General features: G+C 36.2%; 1 protein-coding gene across 5 annotated transcripts in view; it reads right to left on the bottom strand.

Annotated features, from left to right (window-relative positions):
• THSD7A (thrombospondin type 1 domain containing 7A) overlaps window positions 1-25,409 on the bottom strand; it is a 280,912-nt gene that overhangs the window by 194,189 nt on the left and 61,314 nt on the right. For 4 of the 5 annotated variants that reach the window (XM_051786011.1, XM_051786016.1, XM_051786013.1 and 1 more), the window contains one exon: window positions 4,074-4,602. In XM_051786011.1, the coding sequence (XP_051641971.1) occupies window positions 4,074-4,233 (160 nt within the window). In that variant the 5' untranslated portion in view covers window positions 4,234-4,602. Of the gene's footprint in view, window positions 1-4,073; window positions 4,603-12,110; window positions 12,193-25,409 lie in introns of all 5 variants that reach the window. The other variant, XM_051786015.1, reaches the window with a different exon arrangement.

The following is a 25,409-nucleotide window of genomic DNA, read 5'->3' as shown; positions in this document are numbered from 1 at the left end:
GTGTCAATATCCCAGTATGGGTGCAAAGGGACGACCCATAGTTCTGTCTTGTAATTATGTCTTTGGCTGCTTGTGCTTGCTTGAGGTATTCCCTCTTTAAGCTTCCTTTTGCTACTAGAGTGGTCACTATAGTTCTCCCCTTCCCACACCTTATCTCTGTCGAGCCTGGCCCTGTTCCCATCCCCCTTCAAATCTAATTTAAAGCTCTCTCAACAAGTCCTGCCAAATCCTGAGCTAAGATTCTTTTTCCAACTTTGAGACAGGTGGACCCCATTTTCTTCCAGCAGGCTTGGTGTTGTATAAACTGAACCATGATCAAAAAACCCAACATCACTCTAAAAATAAAACAAACTGGACAATAAAATTTAACAAAAGTTAACACATGCAGATTTTTCTGAGTTGTGGCACATAGATATAGCCTTTTTTTTTTGTGTATACATAGAAATAATTCAATAATATTCAGTAAAATTCAAAAGAAAATCGTAATGGTTAAGATAGAATAGGAACAAAATTTAAAACATCTCAGGAACTCACAGAAAGTCAATGTAGCAGTGTAGAACCTGAATCAAGCAACTATTCATTGCAAATAAAATCAATAGAATCAGAGAAGGCAATTACTGATGAACAAAACAGGTAATTAAAAATCTTTTTGGACTTGAAAAGTTCAACACTTGGCAGGGTCTACCTCACATCAATGGAATCACCAGCCCTCAGTACCACAGCTTCTCTTCCATGAGTTGCTAAAAGCTGCTGTTCTCTAGTTCATATCATCAAGCAGACATACATCATGACTCAACTCTGAGAACCTAGCTGTTTCATAACTTTGCTTTAGTTTATGTCAAAAAAAGATGACTTTCCCCGTGACCACACAAAATGAACCAGCTGTGTATTTGTAACTGAATAAATTGCATACACCAGGTCTGCATGGTATGGAATGATAATGTTTGGTGAGAACCTAGTTTAAACACTAGTAACTATGATCAACTATGTTCATCTAAATGCCATTCAAAACTCTGAAGGTCCATTAAACACACCAGAACAGCAAATACCCGTTCTCTCAGGAGATCAAAAAAAGTTACAAAAACCAAAACTTCAAAGCAGTTTCAGTTGGAGAAGTAAAAATGACATAGTGATGGCATCCATATCACAGGATGGTGGTCATTAGAAGGGACTTCTGGAGATAAGTTTTCGTTCAATCTCCCTGCTCAAAGCAGATTGTTCACAACATTGTCCATGCTGAATCAAAGATAATTGAGAACCCAAAAGGTTAAACTGAGTATTGCAAAAACCTCAGATTTTTATGGTAGTACACAGGAGGATGGTAGTAAACAGGAAGTCATGACCCCTGAGAGATGTTCATAGGCTGGAAGCAAACACTTCAAATTTGAATCAGAAGAACACTCCTCCCCTCCACCCAACACAACAAAAAATCCCTCCAAACTGCATAAACAAAACACCAACCCCTCAAGAAAAAAAAAGCCAAACCAAACCAAACAATCAAAAAACAAAAACCAGACAAACAACAACCCCCCCACACACACACTATTATTCTATAGGAGAAAGAATGCCTCAATTCAAACCTTACAACCATTGCAGATTATTGTCAAGGGCATCCTTAAGAAAACACAGTGCAGTAAACCAGTATAGAAGACATGGAATAGCATACAGCAAGGCATTATTTCAAAAATCTTTAGAAATAAAAAATCAGATGGCTGCAAGTCATAAAGAGCACTTACAAAAGCTGAAGACAGACTAAATTCAATAAAAAAAAGCATGGTTCTCAAAAAAATGGACATAACTGGTCCCAAAAGGCATATAATGAAGCTGACTTCCTAGACAAAGTCTCAGCTACACATTCCCCTACCCTGCCTCCCTCACAGAAGGAGAAGCAAAATACCATCTGAATTGCATGAGTTCACTACTGTTCAGTTTTATTATTGCTTCTGATACTTTAGCTGAACTTTATAAATCCTATACTAGGTGTCCCTTCAGATCACTGACCAGTGATTCTCCCAGTTCACTTTCTAGATCCTCCCACAGGAGGAGGAGGAAAACAAAAAATTCAATGAACAGCTAAGAAAAAGAGTGCAAAAATTTAATTTAAGCCAAACGGAGATGCACTGCCTTATTCACAGCATCTTACCATTCATCATTTGAAAAGAGCAACTTTTGTTTTTCATGACTTGTTATTCATCATGTTATCATCAAATCGCTGATGTTATGCCTGAAGTATTTCTTATTGCAGACAAAACAGAGGAGAGAGTTCACAGAAGAAAAGCTGAAGGGAAGAACTAGCTCTTCACCAGGCAAAGTAATTAGATCATACCTGTTCTACACAAAAGTTTCTTAAGAGCAGTCTTTGCCAGGAAGGGAGAAAAGGGGTAGAAGACAAAAGCCAGCCCAGTTTCCTTCTTGCTGGTTTAACTGAGAAGACTTCAGAGCACGTGTACTATGTGCAAACTAAGTGGACAGCAAAGTAAGTCCACAGTAAATTGACAGCACATGTTCTTAAGTAGTAGTTAACTAGAAATATTATTATCCTCAACCTTTTAACATTTTTAAATACAATTCTTTAAATTGTTAAATGGAAACATAATAAAATGCTGGAGAGTTTATTCTACTGATGCCTAGCAACTCAGGGTAAATGTAAAATGCTTTATGAAAATGCTATATTATTACTGTGCATGTATTTCATCTCTTTTTAAGCGTGTGCTGACCATTTACAAATCTGTAATGGAAATGGAAATGATGTTTTTAATTTTTCAATGGTTCAAAAGTAAAAAAAGGGTCACTGTCATTGTACAACCCATCTTTCAGTCAGAAGTGAAAGTTGCAAAGCATTTTGCCTTTCTCAGATTTCTCTTTCTGGTGCTATTGGAAAGCTTGTCTTCTTGTTTAAATGAATTTCCTTTTAATCTCCTCCCTGAGCTGCTGGATAGATGGAGCCTCTTAAAAAATTCAGGATATCACTGTAATTGTAAATTGATCTGCTTCTGTGGCAGAAGGCTGAGTCCCTCCATCCAGGAAAGAGACTGTCTTCTCAAAGTTGTTTTTCAGACAAATGATTAATTTGCACTCTCTCTTGCTATTATATTATCCTTTAATGGAAAAGCAGTTTTTAAACAAAACTACCACTTTTTGGATTGTTTTATTCCGGCAACATACAGGGAAGAAAGACAACTGACAAAGAAATATTTCCTGGCTTGAATTTTTTAAATTTCCTAAAGGAGAGTTTGACTCTACTTATATAGGAACAACTGTGTCAAGACAACTGAAATGCACATATTCATCACTGCTTAAGTCCTGAATTAATGTAACATATTAATAGACACAGGAAAATTCCCCACAGATTTTTAATGCAGAGTTAAGTCTGAAACACTGTTATGACTATGCAATCCTTAAAACAGACACGTAACTCATTAGGATCAAAGTAGAGGAAATTATCCATCTACTGTGGTGCTGAATCCACATAGCCTATTTGCCTTTGGCTCTTTGGTTATGAGATCTGGCATCACTTGGATTATTTCACCTAATCCATCATTAGCTTTCACGTGTCCTATATACTGTGCAACAAACCTAAATTTAACAAACCCAACTCCCCATCAATTACCACACTGAATATATTACATGTCAGCACAGGGCACAAAGATTAGACATGCTGAATTACACCTTTCTTTGTGAAAAGTCAATATTTTTAGAGCACTGGTAATGATGCTGACTCCAATTGTAATAAACGTTCCTTCCTATTGTGGACAGGCACTAATACTCTGACCTTTATGTAAAAGACAGAGCTACTACACAAAATGAAAAATCTCAGAAGACAAGAAAACACATGAGAGATCCCAGAAACAGTGCCACAGAGTCACTAATGTGTGGTTTTTTAATTGCAATATTTGCTTGGATGGTGGAATCCTGTAAGATGACCTATTTTTTTCCCCCCATAATCCTACCAGTAAGCATTAGTAATTTAGATTAACTTTCTCCCTCCACATAAACAAAGCACACAAAAAGGTTATTACTTACAACAAAACCTAAATACACTGCTGTTGGGTTATCACAGCATCCTTACTTACCGGTCTTCCACAAATACACTGATGAAGTTTGAAATTCACTTTGTGCACGAGCGTCCCAGATTCCCAGCAGCAGAAGCATGAGAACTCCCACGCACCGGGCTGGCACGGCAAAAACCCCTGGACCACGGCAGAAAGGAGCGCTCCCCTCACTCAACCCCATGCCTCCAGCAGCCTGCTGCTGCCTCCAAAACCCGCAGCACGACCACGAAACCTTCTTCAAATAATACTCCCCTCTTCAGAATTTCTTCATGGGGAGAAAGGGATTGGAAACCTCTCTTCTGCTATTGTGCATGGCAGTTGAAAAGGAAAAACTGTTTAACACCAGGGAACAATAGAGTCCTCCTCGCTTGCTCTTGCTGCTGCGGCGGCGGCGGCTACTCCTACTCGTATGGTTGCTGCTCCACGCTCTTCCATTCAGCGGTTATAGCACTTTTCCATCAGCTAAAAGCGAGACAGCTGTCCGCAGGGGGCTCCAGCTGACTGAGCAGGTTATCTTGCTCTGGGAGGCAGCAGCAGTCATTTACACCAGCTGGAGAGAGTGAGAGACAGAGAGAAACAGGGATGAGGAGAAACACAAATATCCCAGTGCTGTAATCTCAGCGCAGAGAGTGACTGCAAAAGGCTGGCTTCCCAGACACGTCTCTCCCTGGAATATCCCAAATGATACACACTAAGAAGAAAAGAAGAAATCATCATCAGACATGTTTCAGAAACACAAGTCATTCAACCAGAACAGATATAAACAGAACAATATATAATAATTAAGAGAGCATCAGACGTTTATCCTGATAACAACATGTATGCTGCATTAACTGTTCTGTAAACAACAAAAAAAATAAGTGATTACACATGCATAAAACAGACAATTAAGACCTTACAAAGGAAAATGGAAGAAAATGTAGGAAAACAAACAAACAAACAAAAAACCCCACATTACATTGTCTTGCATATTTATCAAATCTGTTTCAGGTAATGACATATAGCTATTTTTTATGGGGACAGATGAATATATGTATATGATAGTGTGTATGTATGTGTAAGCATATCACCCCTGTGGTAGATGAAGCGTGCATATAATATATAATGCAAGATAACATCCTTTCCTATCCAGTAAGTATGTACACATATATACATGCATAAATGTCAACTGTGTAATTTAAAATAATTTGAAGATCAAGTTATCAATCATTTTACATATGAAAGTATTCAGGATACATTAGGCTGTCAAGATGATACAAAAACGTGGAGAGAGAAAAAGCTTTTTAAATAGGGATCTTTATCTCTCCCGCCCACTACACAGTGAACAGATGCAATAACAAGCCTAAAGATTGGGATTCTGACATCTATAAACAAGGAAGTAAATGAAGAATTTTCAAGAAAACCTATATCATATTCAAAAAGTTACATTAAAAATGCAAACAAAAATACACAGTATGAACACAGGACCCAGAGCTGAAAAATGATGGAGCCATTGTTGTTTAAAGAAGAAACCCTCAGTCAACCTCTCTTGGGACGCCTGTCATTTTGCACAACCTTCTCAGATTCAGCCTTTTCACATGCATTAGACTAAAATCAGTCGTGATCAAATAATTCCCAAGTCCTTGCCTGTTTAAATATTCTGACATCAGAGCAAATTAGCAATGTTGAAGGTTGCAAATTCGTCTTTGTTTACTTTCCACTCTGTTACGCCTCTAAGAGGGAATTAAAGGCTCAGGGAGCTCTAGCACCATGAGGCTGTGATTAAGAGAGATAAGCAAGTGTGGATTACTGTTCCTCAGCTGTTGAAAAACAGGCAACAATCAGGAGATTATAGGTTGATAAGGGATACACAGAAAGCCATGATCTTAACAAATTTATAGCATCCTGATGCAGAACTTGTACCCTCAGCTAAAGCACTTCAGAAAATAAATTTTATTCACTTATCCTACATCGTGTTGTATTCACTTTAGAAAGCATGGATCCCCCTTCAGCCTGTGCTTTGTCAAACTAGACAAAACACGGTTTTAAATCAAAATTCTCTCTCAGTTTATTGATTTATAGCAATTTTACAGATAAATTTGGGGTTAATCACACGCACATTATTTAACATGCTATGTAGAGGGACTTGAGAATATTTAACCTGATAAAAACAATGCCAAATTCATAATTTATGAAAAATAGGATTAAGACTAAGGGCTTAAAGAAGTTTTAAGAACATTGGGAAATCTATGGCAATAGCTGTACTGACTTGCATAGTTAAAATAAAACATAGCTTACACATTCCTTTGAAAAATTAAGAGTAAAAATATTTTAGCCAGAGCTATGCATCAGAGGAAAAGTCAAGTTTATACAGTGACCAGGAGAAAAGGTACCCTTTTTGGAGTTATTAAATACAATGGATTCTACCTAGAATTTTTATGAATGTATAAAGAAAGCCTCTGAGAATATTTTGTACGTGACTCAGATCATCTGGAAACATCATCAGGGAACAGATCATCCATGTAGTTGGCACAATGAATCAAAGTGGGTTTTGACAGCAGAACAAAGCAGTATCATGAGAGAGGGTAAGCACACATACACAAACACTCAAATATTTTCTTATATTTATGCAACTATAGGACCGCATACTTTAAAATCACTAAAATAGAGATTATTAAAATAAAATATTTTCACATTACGTTTTATGGTTTTACCATTTTTTTGGTCAAAAAATCAATGAACTATGAGAGAACAATTTCATCTTTTTTGTTGTAAGATGCTATGATAAATTTAGAACTGTTCCGAAATATGTTACAGAGACGAAACAGAAAGAATATTAATAATGCAAATGTATCTGCGTGTCTGGAATAAAAAAGAAAAGGATTTCTGAAGAGCTGGTTTTTCTGGTTTTTGCAAACACTAGATCACTTACGTAGTACGTACGCTATTACTCAGGACAGGAAAAGGCTGGTGATACCACAGGCCAAAGAGTAGGCTGATGCCTGAAGACAGAGACCAACACCAACCTCACCAACCTAACTGCAGGAGTTGGACTTTGGACACAAGAGGGAATATATCCTGACTGTAAGCATCCGCTGCTGTCAGCACGCCTTACCCGGAATGCTTTGTTAGAGTTTTCCACCCCAGTGTATCCAATGTGCTCCTACCCTCTTCCCATTTGCTGCTGGAGTTCCCTCCAGTTAACAGTGCAACCAATATTTCCAGTCCACTGGTAACCCATCTTATAATATATACTTAACAATCATAATGAATCAGTTTTTTATGGCTTAGACATTCCCAAAGAAATGGTTAAGTGCTTTTGAGAAGAAACCTCTAGACAAAGCACAGAAATAAACTACAATCAACATTGGTATCCATATCACAAACTTAATATTGTCAGTGTTGTCCCTTAGAGCACCAACATATGAGCCTTGGCAGACTTTTATTCAGATACAATTATTTCTTTAGATGTAGATGTGGCACTTAGGGACATTGTTTAGTGGTGGACTTGGCAGAGTTAGGTCAATGACTGAACACAATGATCTTAAAGCTCTTTTCCAAACTAAATGATTCTGTTATTTTATTTGAGGCACAGTAGCTACATGAAGTCTGTAAACTGCTCCAACAAATGACTGATAACTTAGCACCTTTTCATTTTCTTGAAAAAAATACAACTAACCTCAAAGACCTTTGTGAAAATGAGGCAGAGTTAACTCTGAAATATTAGAATTACTTTGTTCATATCTCCAAGCATTAAACAGCTAGAGGATGACAAAACAAACATGCCATACCTTTTTTTTATTGGAAATAGAAATGATAACAAGATATATATTTCAAATAGAATCACCCTGCTGGTATTCCTCTGCTACCGGGAAGTCCCTTGTCTTTATGAAATGCCATGAATAAAAACTTCAGGTTCATATTAATCTGACATTCAGATGATGTATTTCTACACATAGTAAGGTCAAAGAGCATGCAGAGAGTACAGAATATATAGGGCACATTTGTTTCTGGGGTAAACAATACAAACCGAAGAGCTGCATCCAGCATCACTTCCATTCGCCTTCAATTTCAGACTCTGGTTGAGCTAGAAATCTTTAGAAAAGTTTCAGTCCATTTCTCTAGATCTATAGAAGATGTTTTATGGACTCTACAGTTGTACCCCACAAAACCATCTGTTCTGCATGAGTACTAGGATACCATAAAAAACCCACCCAAATTCTAAAGAATGAAAAATATTTTATTTCTTGTGTAGAAAAGTCAAAATCCCCTCCATCTGAACTCTGTTCATTTTATCTCCAAGACTTTCCCCTCTCTCTTAAATGTAAAAATGACAAATGCTGCCAGAGGCAAATAAGACATCTATCTTCTAGACATCTAACTTTACAGTTATAATGAGTTTATTACAACCAATGACTACTGGATAATACAGTACCACATATTTCTGAAAAGCACTCTAAATTTGTAACATGATGATATGGTTCAGTCACCATATTAGGATGCCCTTGGATATATCCCCTTCATGGGATGCAGTGGTATGGCTGCACCCCTAACTTTTAAAGAAGTTAGGAAGGTGTAGTGTGTTCCCCTACATGCATGTTTGCCTTGCAACATCCATGATCTAAATAATTGACGTAACAGCTAAAAAAAGCTTTTATTCTCTTCATTCCCTGGCATAAACTCATGGGCTAGAAATTCTATCTCTGCATTTTGTAAGAGCCTGACATCCGTGCAGATATTTTACTACAGTTGCAGGTATATTGTAATAATTGCCTTGAGATGGGAACTGCAAGAATTTTATTAGATATTGGGAACTTCAGGATGGAATAGGTTGTACAGTGCTCTTCTAGGCTTTGCTGCAGATCATTAAGTACTATTTACCAGACTAAGTAACAGTCTCTTATTTTACTTCATATCAGTGCTAGAGAGCCAAGCCAGGGAAGCCACAAAAAATATCCTAAACATGAAAAATCTGGAAAAAAAAATATTAATATCTTTGTTTTTCAAAATCCAGCAGCTCCAGTGTTTAAGTCAATTTCAAAATTAAATGTGCTGTGCAAAACTTGCAGCTGAAAAAAGTTATTTTTTAGGGATCCTAAACATATGGCCTCTAGGTGTCACACTCAACCATGTCATAGTATGCTAGAATGGATTTCTCTTATCCTTTAATAGCAGGTAAGAGACCCTGATTTTGTCCTTTCATTGTAACACATCCTCTTTTTAAACTTGCAATATCTAAAACAAAAAACCAAAGCCAACCCAGCCTCTTTCATACAAATAGTATAATTTTTTATGGTTTTCCCAGAGCAAATGTTTTTGCAAATATTAGAGATATCACAACACCTGTTTGTTAAATTTGTATCATTCTTTTAGATCATGGAATTGGAGAACAAATTAGGAATTTTGAGAGTTATATGTGTGAGCTGAGCAGAAGTAAAGCATTGCATGTATAAAATTACTGGAGTATGTTAATAATGTACACTTAAACTCTTCATTTCCTGATACTTCAAAAAAATTTCAACAAGAAAAAGTCTAGTTCTGACTTTACGAATGCTTTACTTTTGTTAAGGTAAGTTAGTAATTCTTGGACTGATTTATCTTTTTTTAAGGTTTTCTTTTAATTGTTTGATTATACTGGTGGGGGGGGAGGTGGGGAAAGCAGTGTTTGTTTGGGTTTTAATCTAATTTAAATCTAGATCTTTTCCTAGCCTTAGCCATTTTTTCATTGGTATGGTGTGGGTTTTTCAGTTACAAAAAAAAAAAAAAGTGGTTTTTTTTTGACCTGGTTGTTGTATTTTTTTTTTGTAGATCCCTTTGGTAGGTAACAAAATCAACATTCTTGACACGGAACATTCTTTGAAAGAAAGCATTTGTAGGGAGGGCACACACTAAAGTATGGCCAGGAAGTATGTCTAGAACAGCTTGGTGAGAGATCAAGCTAGAGGAATTCAAGTAAGAAATCAATGAATTTATCAAGGAGGGCACCTAGCTTTGGATCAAGATACATGATGAAAGAGTGTATTTACCATCTTTGTTTTCAAGAAAAATGTTAGTTTTAACTTGATGATTTAACTGAGGAAAGGCTACTGGGCTAAACAGATCAATGCCTTTGTGAAATGCAGTGGCCCAAGAGCTGCAGAAGGCCAGATTAAATTAGATAATTCTACTATCTGGCTTTAAACTCTGTGAATAAATTTTGTCATTTCTGCCCAGATTATATTGGCTTCAATGCCAACTGCATGAAACAGAACCTATTCAAAGATCAGAACTGGCTGCAAAGATCAAAATTTTCTCCATGACTTTTTCTATGTTAATTTAAAAAAAAAAATGTTTATGAGTAAAATAGTGAATTTTTCACTTTTGGTAATCTCTGCTTCAGGAAAGAAATTTGAACTTTTTTTCTACTGTTCATGTAGATCAGTGTGCTCTTCTTATCATAACCTCCAAAAATAAATCTGCACAAACTAGAACCTCTTCTATAATTGTGATACCAGTATGCACTTGCTTACAGAGTGCTAAGGGGGAAAAAAAAATAAGATTGGGAACAAAAGTGAGCATAGGACATAAAGCTAACCTCTAAGTTAGTAGGACAGAAAACTTGGGAAAGAGCAAGTGATAAAAAGAGCCAAGAAAACAGGGCGAAATCAGAATAAGAAACATAAGTGGAGGAAAAAAATACTGGGAGGAAATAGTGAAAACCCGAATTTGTGTGGGTGTGCTATATACTGTTTAGTCTTATAATGCATTTGGCATTGATCTACAGTTTGTGTACCTATTTGATTAAGACTTCACAGGCAATGGAGCTTTTTTAATCCAACTTTAGTTACCTCACTTTCAGAAAGCCCAACACAGACTTCATTAACGGACAAAACAAACAAACCCAATTAACCATAATTGCCATTTAGAACCAGTTTTCTAACTCCAAGCCCATTATACTAGACTTTCCAACAAACAAACAAAACATAGGATTTTAATGGGACTTTCCAAGTCAACTCTGTTCCTCCGATGTGTGCATGTACTTTTGAAATTTGTATTCCTAAAACCAATGGGAACAGCTAGCCCCTATGCCCAGCATGAACTTATGCTGAAAATAAATGTTTATCCAAGTAATATCCTCACTGGAGAAAAACAGTGATTAAAACTTATAGTCGTACATGCAAATAAGTAGAATTATACACAGGACTTGAAAGGCAGGCAGGGAGATGTCACAGACGAAATGGAGAGGTACGTATTGAAATCCCTGACAAGGGGAACAGAAAGAGAATGGTATAAACAAAGAAAATCAGTGCCCATTATTGCCTTTGAAAATCCTCTCCAGGGAGAGTTTAGTAATTTGCACATACCAAATCACCTTAAACAAAAGCCACCTTCAGTCAATTTTAAGCCTTTTCCTTATTAAAATCCTATTGATTGATCATTCTTCATCTAAATGTCTGACAAGCCAATTTCCATTTTCAAGGAGGGAAATGTTGCTCTTCTTTTTCAGGTTATAAATCACTCAAACATTCTGTTATCAACTCTTAAAATAGTTAAGTAATAGAAACTAATAAGAAAATTAAACAAGGCTGCTTTCTTTTGTGAGTTGTTGTTTCATTAGTGCAGGTTTTTCTAACTTGACCAATACATTTAGTGGTTTCCAGAAATCGACAGACTCATTAGCAGTGACAAACACAATATAGGTGGAAATAGCTTTTAATAATTTGTTAACCTCTTAAGAGTCCTAACTTAGCTAGCCAAAAGTATAGCTCTGTGTTTTGTGCTGGCTTCAAGAGTTCAATAAACAAGAGGAGTATAACTTCAGTATAATCAATCTCACACCATTCTGACATGGGGTAAGATGAGGTTAGATTTAAACCATTCTAAGTTAACAATCAAGGTTCAATTTTGATTTGCTAACTAACTAAGCCCAAATCCCATTATATCATTAATAATAATATTTTGCAAAATCTTAGGTTATGGATAAAGTTGGAGCACCGAAGATAATATCTCGAAATAAAACCTTCACTCTCCAATTTTTATATAAAAGCTTCACAAGTGTGTTCCATCTGTTATACTTTCATTACATGCTAGATGCTTTACCTGGAAGGTAGAGGCAAATCTGTTCCTACTGATCAATTATTGAAAATTACAGGTCACTCGTTGAAGTCAACTCTGGAGCAAACTAAAATGCAAAAAGTAAATCTAAATAAGGAAGGCAACAAAGTCAACAAATTCTAAGCAGATATTAATGAAAGCAGGTTATCATTTCAAACCACAAAGACTAGTTTCAAAACGCTGAGCTGTATTAACTAAACCTCCCATTCTCCTACGTGCTGACTTTTCTTCCTCTTCTGCTGCCGCACCACCATCCTCTCCTACATTCCATCACACCAATATTTCTGTGGCAAAAAGCACCGGGACAGTTGACATCACAACCACATTTAATTGGATTTTCTGCATGCAGATGACAATGCATCGAATGCATTCTGTGTGCTGCCAAAAAATGTGCTCTGAATTATCAGCATTAACATTAAAATTAGAGCCTCACTAGAGGGATCAAGCCAAGCTTAAGGTGATGTGACACTTCAGGGCAGCAAAAAGATTCATTAAATTTGCACCATTGTTCTTCTGTAGTGACAAAAGACAATATTGTCAGTTTTCTCCAATTGCTATTATATTTGTATATCTGAAAATAGGATAAAAAGATTACCCAATTTACTGTTAGTGGGAGCTCTGGTAATCCCACAAGTTTTTCCTGTGAGGTTCAAAACTAACCGCGGTCTAAATAATTGACAGTTGCATCTACACAATCTCTGCAGAATATATGACAACTTACTTTGATATTCTGCTCACTGAAGGAAAAAATGGTGTGGAGGAGATTAAAACAAGAAGTTTTCTCAGTGACTGAATTATTATTGAAATACTATAGAAACTTGCAAAGCAGTTGTCTTTAGATCATCTCTGAGTTCAGTTGTAATCACCCAGCTAAATGAGAGCATGATTTCCCTGGCACAAGGAAATTTAATTTACACAGATGGAGTGGAGTGTAGAGCACTGAAAAAATGAAGCATGACTTTGAAACAACAATGACAACATTTGAATGATGCCGAGTTCAGGTAAAAAACAACCTGAGTTTAGGTAAAGAGATGAATATGATTTATTAGTGCAAAAAAAAGGCACGTCATGCATAAAGAAAAGTCAAACTTCACATAAGAACCTGTTTCCTAGATGTATCAATAGGATAAAAATAATTTATGATTCTTTTGCATATTAAGATTATGCTAACAAGATACTAACACAATTTATGTCAGCTTGAATTCTCTTTGCACCCATATATAAATACAGATACAACACATAACTTCAGTTGTCTGGTTGATGTATTGATGCCTGAATAGGTGGTTACTCTTCTGAGATACCCCACACAGCGAAAAGAAAATGGCAGTTTTTGTAATATGTTGCTAAAATACTCTCACCACTAGGTCCAACTCCATCCACTGCCAGCAGACATTTCTACGTATGCTCCAACAGTAATGTCTCCATCACACAGATTGACTCGGAGGTATTTTCAATGCTTCAATGTTTACAGAAGCTATTTTTAGTATATAAGTATTTAGTATTTTTCTTTATATCAACTATAAAACCAAATACTTTTACATGAAGAAAGATGAAGACAAAAAATATATTCTGCTTCCTCCCAAAGCTACTAGAAAACCATTATAAGCAACCTTCTTTAGAGACCTTGGAGGATAACTGCATGTTAAATCCCCAGATCATTTTAGTTCTTTCTTCTAACAGATATACAGGCAGAACTTTATACATATGTAGAAGTTTGCCCACATCTGATAACTGTACATGATCTTATCTAAAGGAGTTTAAGTATCATATGGGCTTTGAATACCCCCCAAATACTAAAACTTGCTGAATAGCAGGACACATATCTTAGGCTCAAGTAGGGTACCATTCAATAAATCCAATAAACTCCTGTAAAGTTACAGTGTTGCATAGCAAAGTACTATCCTGACAGGATTCAGAAAAGAACTCCATTATGTCAAACACTTCAAACGTGCAGATGCCTACACCAAATCACCTCTCTGTCAATAACCGGTTGGCTGGCAGTCAACAAAATACTTGCTTGATTTCCAACCTTGTGAATCAGATTTTTTTTTTTAATATAAAACTTAACTACATTGAGTTATTTGACTACAACGATCTCTGATAAAAATTATTCTTGATTTGCAGATAGGCAGTTTGGCAGGGCTTCTTCTAAGCTCCCAAGACAGCTTTCATATCTGAATGGACTGGTGAAGTACAAGGAAGGTTCCCTGCTTCTGCTATTGTCTTTAGCCAGGACAGAATAACTTCTTTCCACCAAACATTAGGAAAGTCCGAAGGAGATCATCTATCACAGAGAGAGATTTTTGTAGTGCTGTCTTGGTAAGAAATTCTACAGAAAAAAAACAATTGAAATATAAATGGGGGATAGCATTTTCATTACATTCACGTGTTTGGTACATAATTCAGAAACCCAGTCTCTTTTTTTTTTCCATTTGAAAAAAAATAATTGCAGTAATTCTCTTTAGTGTTTCATATTCTGTTTCAGATTCCCATCCTTATGCTACCCTACAATTTCAAGTAGCGATCTTCATATGATATCATAATGAAACAGTCACAAATGAGTTCCTTTGGCTTTGTATAATGGAGTACAGAAGACCGTATTCATTTGATTTGAGAATGGATCATTAGCCACTGTATTCTTAAACCATTTAAGAGAAAGAATTTGAAATCAAACAATAAATAAACCTAATGCATACCTCTAAGCAGAAAGTAATTAAAATAGATAGTAAACATTTCTTTTATTGTTTGTTTTTCCTCCTAAATTATGATTTTTGCAACAGTTCTTTAAATGGCTTTCACTTTAACTGCACTGCAAAAATGAGATCATATTCATTGTATGCTCTTCATTAACTCAACTGATGGTGTTTTAATTTTTACAACATGCAAAGTCTGATGTTCATTTTGCAATTTGACATAGCTAGTGTGTGCTGAGAATAATTAGCTTCAGTATGGCAGAACAAATGATTTCTTTGCAAAGCAAACACTGTCTTTTAACACAGATTATTGGAAAACTTTCAAAGTACTTCTTGTCTTACACAAAACCAATACTTTCATTTTTAATTAACTTTTTTGTGTCCTGTTCTTCCCTAATGAACTAATAATCCACATTCTATCTGATGGCAAATATTAAGAAAAGATGAAAAATGACACTTAGCACAAGTGTTATGTCTGCTAAACTGAAACACATTGGATTATAAACAATAAATGCAGTTTAAAAGACTAAGGACTAACCAGAGAGGAAACAGCAAGGAATTTCATTACAACTTACCAATTCACTACAATTTTATTACAAATTATTAAACTATGATGATACTTTGCCTAAGACTTCCCATAAAAAGACAAACATCACACCTATAATTCGGTGAACGTACTATCTTATGAACATATGTAGGTGTCATATAAATGAAGTTGAACAGTTAGAATATTCCACAAAATTGTTCTACTCATCTATTTTCAGAATTACAACATGGTATCCATGATGTGACATCTGGAACCGTGCACTTACGTTAAAACGTTATGAACATCAGTACAGACCGCAGATCAGTAAGTGACAGGAGAAGAACATCTTGAAGTCTGTAAAGCTGCAACCCGATGCCATTGTTGGCTGATTTCACTGGGGGTCTGTGGCTGTCTGGCTGACACACACAAACACACACACATAGACACTGTGGGGAAACCCTGGTTACACAGAGGCCCAATATCTTGCAGATGCAGAGTGCCCAAGTTTGGAAAGGTGCAGGCTGTGACCAATCCATCACCCAAAGCCTGACACTGGGGCCAGTTGGAATGAATGCTGCATTCTCTCCTTACCCCAGCTCAGTTGTGCTAAACCACTGCAGTGCCAAGTGGGGCACATGTCAGTTAACCTTCAAGATGGGTATGTTTGTGTTTGCATGTGTGAGAAGATTTCCCTCACACAGCCCATCCTTCCTAGTTTGGTCCACCAATAAATTGAGTACAACAGTACTGCCTTGTCTAGAGTTCAACTCCCTCTCTCCCCATCACAACATCTTCTCCCAAAATGCTGGCATTTTATGTTTCCCATCACAGAAATAACATTTAGATCTTATTGTGTTCTCTAAAAGTTGTATTCCGTAAAAGCCTAAAGCAAAAGAACTAATCCTACAATCAAAGAAAAACCACCAGAATATATCTTATTCCTTAGCCCCCTCACCAAAGACATCTGAGGTGTTTTTCAAGAAGTAGTATTATTAATCTCTTACTGTGGTAATATAAAAGTGAAGGCTCCATGAGTTAGACAGAGTCATTGGACTTCAGGCCAATCACACCTCCTTGAATATCACTCAGATGGAAGAAGACAGTTATTGTGATCTTCAAAAAAAAATGAAATGTTAATGTTGCATTAATAAATACTAATTAGGATGAATTTTTTTCTCTCACTAATATATAAGAGTAACATCATCATGGAATACAGCAATAATCCTAGCCTATTCTCATAAAATTGCAAATTATTTTGGCAAGAACAGGAGAAACAAACTCCATCAATACATAAATCAGAACTATATACAGAACTTAATAGACTCTTCAGATCTTCCAGGTAAAGAAACATAAACAACAGCCTGAGTTAAAGCCAATAGATAAACTGATAAAGAGTTGATAATGCTGAGTTTTAGCCATCTGTACATAAAACTTCCTAACCAGATTTGACTTTTCTGTAACACTCTAACATTCTACATAGACTAGATAAGAAGTTTAGAAGAAAACTCACAACAGAAACAAAACAAAAATAGAAACACCCACCCACATACCCAACCCAAAACTAAACAAAAACCCTCTAAACCCAAAACCCACCCAGAGTATAACCTTGACATAAAAATAATAATGGCAAGAGAGCACAGTATCATCTCACAGTGCTGAGCCCAACTCTAACCCTCAGCACCTTGGACAGAGGCTTGTGCAGCTCCGTTGACGTCAAACGCTTTTCTTAACTGTCTATTAAACAAAGCACAATGTATAAGAATACTTCTTATTCTTACATTAAAATTTTGCTCTGTTAAAATACATGCATGCCTAGTAAAGTATGGATGAACTGGCATAGCTTGAGGTCATCCATTCCTTGATCCAGAAACCGTTATAGCCTAAGACTATCTACACAGTTTTTTACATACATCAGAGACACACTATAAAAATACTCCCCTTAGAACTTTTTAACTCTGTTTTGCAGGACATAAAACATTATCTTTGAGCTGTAATGATGCTGTTCTCAGAAGTTAAATTATTACTTGTGCTGTTTCTCCTCAATATGTCAGAAGTCGTATTGCTAAACAAACAAAAAATAAATAGAGCAGCTGGATAAAATGAACTAAAATAAGATAATCATAGAATATCCTGAGTTGGAAAGGACCCACGAGGACCATCAAGTCCAAATCCTGGCCCTGTACAGGACAAAACTGAAAATCACACCATGTGCCTAAAAGTGTTGTCCAAAAGCTTCTTCAACTCTGTCAGGCTTGTTGCTGTGACCACATTCCTGGGGAGCCTGTTCCAGTTTCCAACCACTCTCTGGGTGGAGAACCTTTTCCTAATACCCAACCTAAACCTCCCCTGACACAACTTCAGGCCATTCCCTCAGGTCCTGTCACTGGTCACCAGAGAGAAGTCATCGGTGCCTGTCCCACCACTTCACCTCATGAGGATGCTGCAGACCATGATGAGATCTACCCTCATACATGATAAAAATCTATTAAGAATATAATTATTTCAGTAGGGGTAAAAATAGTCTATACACTTTCATCCAGATTAATGTAATAAAATATTATGAAAGTTAGGAGAAAGAAGTTTATGGAGACGGTAAAAAAAATTTGAATCAGTACAATATCAGTGAGTTTACCTTTAAAAAACAGAAGAAAATCCAGCAATGTAGAACAATATTGTCTGCAGGGTCTTCCCTCAAACTCCTTTGGATAGCAAAATTTGTCACATTTATCATAAAGAACTTACACATACTTTTAAGATGTTTCACATAAAAACAGAAAGAAATAAGAGAAAAATATTACTCTTTTAACAATATGAAACAATTGTGATTTTATTGAGCCAGTTTAAATTGTTATTCTGAAAGCCAGCATAAGCACAATTAAATTTAAACCTTCAATTATTATGTAGATTACACTCAGATGAGGCATAGGAGAATTTTTGCTGATGTTCACTGCAAGAAATCAATATAAAACTAAAAGAAAAATATTTATTTTAGAGATGCTCTTAAAAATAGACTCAAAAAATACTATTTGGATCCACCTGCAGGCCATTTCAGAAAGACTGTAGCTGAGGGAATGAGACAGCAGGGAAACCCATTCAAGCTGATCCAATTTAGATATGTAAATTTTATCTTGTGTGTTTGAAAAGAACATTATGGCACAGTATAATTTGCACCTTGAGTTCCAAAGAATAATATTTCTAATCTAATGAAAACATGCCTCCATTGTTCACTTTCCACTCTCCAGGTTTGGGCCAATCTACTGAGCTCCTACCCATTTAAAGCTGTTCTTTTTTTCCATATTTGAAACAATTATCTAACACTAAAAAAAAAAAAAAAAGAAAAGAAAAAGGAAAAGGAAAATAGAAAGGTATTCATTTTTGAAGTTACCTGAAAAGGCGATGTTACAAGTGGTTGAAAGATGCATGATACAGCCTTTAATAGTAATGGTGCTAATGTAATCTCCACTCCAGGAATGAAATGGTAAATGAAACAACTGAAGTTTAAGATCATATGTTTGACACAGTGCACTGTTACCTTACTTTTGTCTTTGTTGTTCCAAAATAGTGATATTTGCTTAATAATAACATTTTGTAAAATTTTTTTTTTTTTTCCATCCAAGTTAGTGTAACAATACTGAGGACTGGTTTGGTCCCCACAATATACACTTGCAACTATGATCTATTATTATTTGTTCTGATTCAATGAGTATCACTAAAGGACAAGACAACATGTCTTACAATTCATGAACTTATATGTTATCCTAAAAAGAACTCGCATAACAGAACTAAAATTGATGCTGACTAGAGTCTAGCTCAACAGACACTAACAATCATAAGTTCAAATGCTTCAGAGCAAATTTTCCTCTCATTAAATATTAGATATTATACAGATAATTAGATATTGAATGAGAAATTACATATCTGATATTGTAAGGGTAGGTACAGTCAGAAAACAAATCTATTTTGGAAGAAATATCTCAAAGATTAATTGTCCTGGTTCCAGTCAGGACAGGGTTAATTTTTACAGGAGCCAGGAGGGAGCATGGCTAGGACTCAGAGGTTATTCTATACCACCCCACATCATTTTCCAGGGACAGGCTCCTTTCCAGGTTAGGGTAGCGTGGCCGTGGCTCAGGTATTGTGGTTTCAGTGTGGGAAGCAATCGTGTGAATCATTCACTTCTCCTGTACCCTCTGTAACTAATATTTCTGCTGTTACTGTTTTCTTATTTCATTGCTATTTCCAGTTAATTATTCTTATCTCAACCCATGATCTTTAACCTTTTGTGCTTCCTATTCTCCTCTCCAAGCAGCCGTGGGGGAGAGGTTGGGGGGAGAGAAGAGTGAACAGGGGTGCATGGTTTGGGGTGTTTCAGTGGGAACACTAAACTGGGGAATACAATTCATAAACCACATTATTATACACATAAATTCATACTGAAGCAAACTAAAATATGTGAAGTGTAGTACCAGAAGTGTAACTTGTACATAAGTAATACTTATTAATCCTCTCATTATCATACAATTTTATTATTTTAAAACCATAAAGAAACATGTATTTAAATTCGTCAACTCATAAAAATTAAGCTGTAAATTAAAATATTGAAATAATTGAAAAAATCTTGAGTTTTGTGAACATTTCAGATGTGCCTTTAAATTAAAAGTGGAATAATGCAGTTTCACTACATTAAGAAGTACATTTTGAGGTAAATTGAACATCTTTGTTGAACGTTTCCCACTTCAAACTGGCTCTTCTAGGGTTAGTTGTAGTATACAACTCAACCTCCAAATCTTTGTCTATGAAGATAACCAAATAATGAGCTCTATTCTGATAAATCCTCAGCTTCCCACTTGTCCCAGAAGTACAAGACTTATCTGTTTATCATTTTCATCCACTCCGGCCACTGTGGTAATAAAATAACCAACACTGAATATTACTGAAGATTACAGCTACAAGTCCTTTAGCTACTAACCCAACTACATTTGTTAGTCTGTTAATAAAGGTTAAAAAAAGAAAAACAAAGGCTTTAAGAAGAAATTGCTTTCAGACCTTCACTACATGTAGCTGGTCAGACTGACAGTTTATTAAGAACATATCTCTCCAACTACAAGTTCCAAGTAGAAGAGATTCCTAGCCACAGAAACCTGGAAGCATGAATTTCGAGGAGTATGTCTGCCTCCACCACCCTGTCTCTTATTTATTTAGTAAAGACCAAAGAAATTTTGTAATATGTAACTTTCATGGCTTTATTGTAATGACTCCATAACTACAGGTCATGTAAACAAAATGCAATTAGAAGAGGGACCAGCAAATAAAAGGTTAATCTGCTGAAAATGAGCTTAATTGAGGACTCCTCCTATGCTCTCCATCCAAAACAATTACTGGAATAGCCCCAGTCCTGATGTTAGCAGGAGCTGGCACAGACTCTGAATCAGGAAATCAGCACAGGAAAAGTACAAGGCCTATGCCTGTGCTATCCAAAGCAGAAGAGCCACAAAAATAACTTTGCAACAGTAAGTTCTAACCAGCCCATGAAACAGGGCAAAAGAACGAAATTCAGCCCAGTTCTAAGGATGTTGGGCAGCTGTGGCTTGTAAAACAATGAATAATCTGAAGGGGCAGGCAAGATTGCAAGATGCAGCATAAGATCCCTCTGTAGAGGCTGTGGGAGGATGCCTGGAAATGGAATGGTGAATGAGGAAGCCTTAAACTCTCCATCAGATAAAAACCAAACATGCAGTGGGTTAGAGAGGCTGGGTCTTGCCCTTAACTCTAGGTCACAGAGGAGCTAAATTGTAAGAGTTGTTCCATGGGTGTGGGTTAAAGAATACACCTGACATCTGTTGTATCAAAAGCATGGCTGAAACAAGAACTATCTTCACCTTTCTGGTATTCCTCAACTGCTGTCTTCCTTATCTCTGTCCATTAAATTGCTATCGACTGGGACTTCTGTGGCTGTGATGCAGGATTTTGAACATGCAAAATGCTTTAGCTAAATTAAATCATTTCAAAAATTAAACCCCAGGAGTGTTTTTTTGTGCATGTTAAACTTTATAAAAGAAGGTAAAAGTTTCCAGACATTTCAGTCAGCATTAGAATTTAGATATTATCAAAATAACACAACATATTCATACAATCTAAGAGTTATACTAGCCAAACACTTATCTTACTATATGTCACAATTTGTGTTTCTTCTATTTAGATACCTCCATGCTATAATTTAGTGTATACAATAAGGTAATTCTGTATTGTAATTATTTTCATCAACATCCTATTACAATAAACACTTTCTTTTCCAGCTTTAAATACAGCCTTCCCCTTCCTGTTAAATGTGCTTTCCATGAAGATTAGCACATTAATTTCCTCTATATACTTGTCATTGGGCAAGGAGAGCGTACAACCCAAGATTTAAAACAAATATTTTCACAGGAAACAAACTCTTCAACTGAATTAAGAAGTTATCTAAATTTTATTACATCAACTTACATAATTAACAAAACACCAAACCACAACTAAGTGGGGGAAAAAGCACTCTGGGAAAAAATGTAAGAAAAAATAATCTTTAAAACAGATTTCACAGATCCACATACATATTAGTTTGTGGTAAAAATAAGGAAGGGAGGCAGATGTACAAGCAGACAGATTTTCATGAATCCCAATTGTATACTGTGTTCCAACATACATCATAAATAAAAAAGGAAATTCAACACATCCAAAGTGTTTCTAGAGAAAGATTTTATTCACTTCAATCATCTTTCCTGTCATTTAAAAATGATCGTTCTAAGAATACATCCTGGAATTTTTCCTTGAATTCCAGGGAGAGAGACTTCTGCCACACTGAAAGACAAGAATTCTAATGAGATAAGTAAAAACTCTTGTTATAGCTACTCCTTCTGTATTTTACCTGGTTCTTAATTCAGAATAGCTGTTCAACAATTCAGAATAGCTGCTTACCATGGCCTTTCAAATCTATCAGATTATCCAGTCATAAGAACACTTGTAGTCCAGTAAATATTTGCAGTATAGTCTCTGTTTTGGTGATTAACAATCCATAAAGAGATTTTAAGCAAAGCTGTCAGTTTAATCTAGCAGGGCTTTGCATGCAGTATGCCAGACTGAGTCAGATCATTTTAGTAGTAAGGCAATGATGCAGCTACAGCATCTGAACTAAGGCAGTGCATTTTTAAAAACCCAGGGGAGTTACAGCCCCATTTACTCCATCTGTGATACACCATGGGGGAAAGAGAAGCAAGGTTTACTATGTACTTATCTGCAAAATATGTTGTCAAACCGTTATTTTCAGTACACACAAGTAGATCTAATGTTTGGAATGTGTATAAAACATCTGGAATACAGTTATTTTCAGCACAAACAAACAATATTTTCATATTCTGACATGAAGTGTTTTTACAGCAGCATTCAGTCACTCCAAGTAATTTCTGAGATCAATGGTTTTCATTGAAGCTGACTGTACATTTCTTCTATAATGAAGCCACAGAGGTATGGCCCTTTACAAATAAGCAGACCAGTTCTGGCCACACCAAGATAAGACCTCCAAGACCATTCAGAGAGATGTGCAGGCTGGGTTACTCTAGCACTGCTCTGGCTTCCACCATCTGTTTCCCATGTGCTATTACACTAACACAGAGTTGAATTGTGCTGCTCTGAAAGTATAAAGGATCTTTTCCTTCTTCCCTCCTGGACTTTTATTTGGAAGGGAGAAGAGATTTGCTCCATTGTAAATACTGTTTTGTCATTGTAGAGATAGTTAAGATTGTGTGTGTAATGTATTGTAATATTTATTTTGTACAGTCATTGTAATATATTCCCTTCCCCCAATTTTGAGTCTTGTGTGGTGTCTGGAAAACCCATCTCACACTGGGTTGAGATGTGGGAGGGGGCTTGGACTAGAGAATTGGATTTTGGGGCTCTCAAACCATGACATTAATATAAAGAGCAGTTGTACCTGACTTTACAAAGCAGGACTTCACAACACTTACATATATACATATCTTTACAGTACTCTCCAGCTAAGAAAATCTTTTTCCCATACCTATGCCATTTGGGTAGTGAAGGGTTATATTTATTACCTTGGCAACAATCTGACCCAAATGGGTAAACCTGAACTCCTAGAGTAAGAAACAACAGAACTTAATATGCATACTACTTTTTCTAATATAAAGCATAGAAAACATTTATGTTTTCATTTAATGTAATACAACTAGAGAAATACACAAAACACAATTTTTATCTTTTACAATAAGCTTGAAGCTGAAGCTGTTCTCCCAACATTAGCAAAGATTATAAATGTGAAATATTTTCAAGCCAAATTCGCCATCAGTTGGTCTGCAGCAGAAAGACAGAATTCTAATTTAAAAGAAGCCACTGTAGATGTCAGAATTTGACCTATTTTCTCCAAATTGAGGAGAACATAGTATGTTTAAGTAGACTGCTTAGATATTGGCTCTAATACCCAGCAAGCTCAAGTAAATATGCACACATAAATCCACAATTGAAAAGCTGTGTTGTACTAAACTGAACTGATGTACCATCGCATATCAATGTTGATCAGTTTGATAAGACTCTAGAATTATTTTTACCATAAATAATAGGTCTTCTGAATATGAAAAGACAAAGAGCAAAAAGTAACTCAAACAATGGTTGAAATAACCTTATCTTTGTGGAACACCTCATAAGTACCTCACAGTACTGGTTATTCTTAGACACATTGACTAAAGAGGGTGATATTTTTAGCTGACCACTTCCCACTTATGACAGCATTTTAAAGTTTACTGAGTTACTGCAATGTACTCCAAGGACTAACAGAATGTTCACTTATTGGCAAGATTAGTCTGAATACAATCAGATATTTTCTTGCTGAAATCCAGTTCTCAGAAGATTTACTTTTGGACCTGTAGATCATGGATGTTCAGCAGCTATAAACTATGTTTGCAAAATCAACAGATAGATTGTCAAAACTGTCACGTGGAAGTTCAGGTTTCCAACATCTTTTGTAACATAAAAAAATATAGGTTGTCCAAAGCTTGACTTGTTTATGCATTTATTTAATTTTGGAACCAAGCACTGGCCTGGTTGTTCAAATGCTTTGCTCTCTGTCTGCAGAGTTTTCTTACTGTAACACTGACTAATCTCTCATTTAGCTCAGATTCTTCTGTGATTTCTTGCTGAACAGAGATTTGCATCTTTGCAATACTCTCATAGGTATTTCCAACACCAGAAACTTTCCTTTGAGATCTCTTTGATAATGCTGCAGTCATTCACCAACTGTATTCTCAGTATGTAGTAAATGACAACTCTTAAACTTGAGAAGTACTTTAATATATTTTCAATTAATGTTTTGAAGACCAGACAGCCTACCTTGTTGCATTCTATAGACCACTAGTGTGTACAGTTGTGGGATGACCTTGCACAGATTTGTGCACCAACAGCAAACTTAGCTTTAGATATTTACAGGAATAACAATTTTCAAAATAGGACTTAAGCTTTTTTTTAATAATTATTATTTCTCTATATTTGTTCATAGAATCATAGAATAGAATGGCTTTGGTTGGAATACATCTAGAAGACCATCTAGTTCCAAACCCCCTGCCATGGGCAGGGACATTTTCCACTACACCAGGTTGCTCAAAGCCCCATCTGACCTGGCCTTGAACACTTCCAGGGAGGGGATATCCACCACACCTCTGGGCAACATGTCCCAGTGCCTCAGTACCCCCACAGTAAATAATTTCTTCCTAATACCCAATCTAAATCTACCCTTTTCCAATTTAAAGCCACTCCCTGTAAAAAGTCTCTCTCTGGCTTTCTTGCAGGCCCCCTTTAGGTACTGGAAGGTGCTATAAGTCTCGCCAGAGCCTTCTCTTCTTCAGGCTGAACAATCCCAACTCTCTCACCTTTCCTCACAGGAGAGGTGTTCCAGCCCACTGATCATCATCATGGTCCTTCTCTGGACTCAATTCAATAGGTACACATCCTTATGTTGGGGGATGCACAGCTGGACACAGCTGAACTCCATCTGGGAGTCTCATCACAGCAGAGAGGTGGAAT

Source organism: Manacus candei, unplaced genomic scaffold, assembly GCF_025592945.1.
Source record: "Manacus candei isolate 608988 ecotype Guabito, Panama unplaced genomic scaffold, ASM2559294v1 h1tg000021l, whole genome shotgun sequence".
NCBI lineage: Eukaryota > Metazoa > Chordata > Aves > Passeriformes > Pipridae > Manacus > Manacus candei.
The sequence above is the reverse complement of the archived record's forward strand: the minus strand, read 5'-3'. Positions and strand labels throughout refer to the sequence as shown.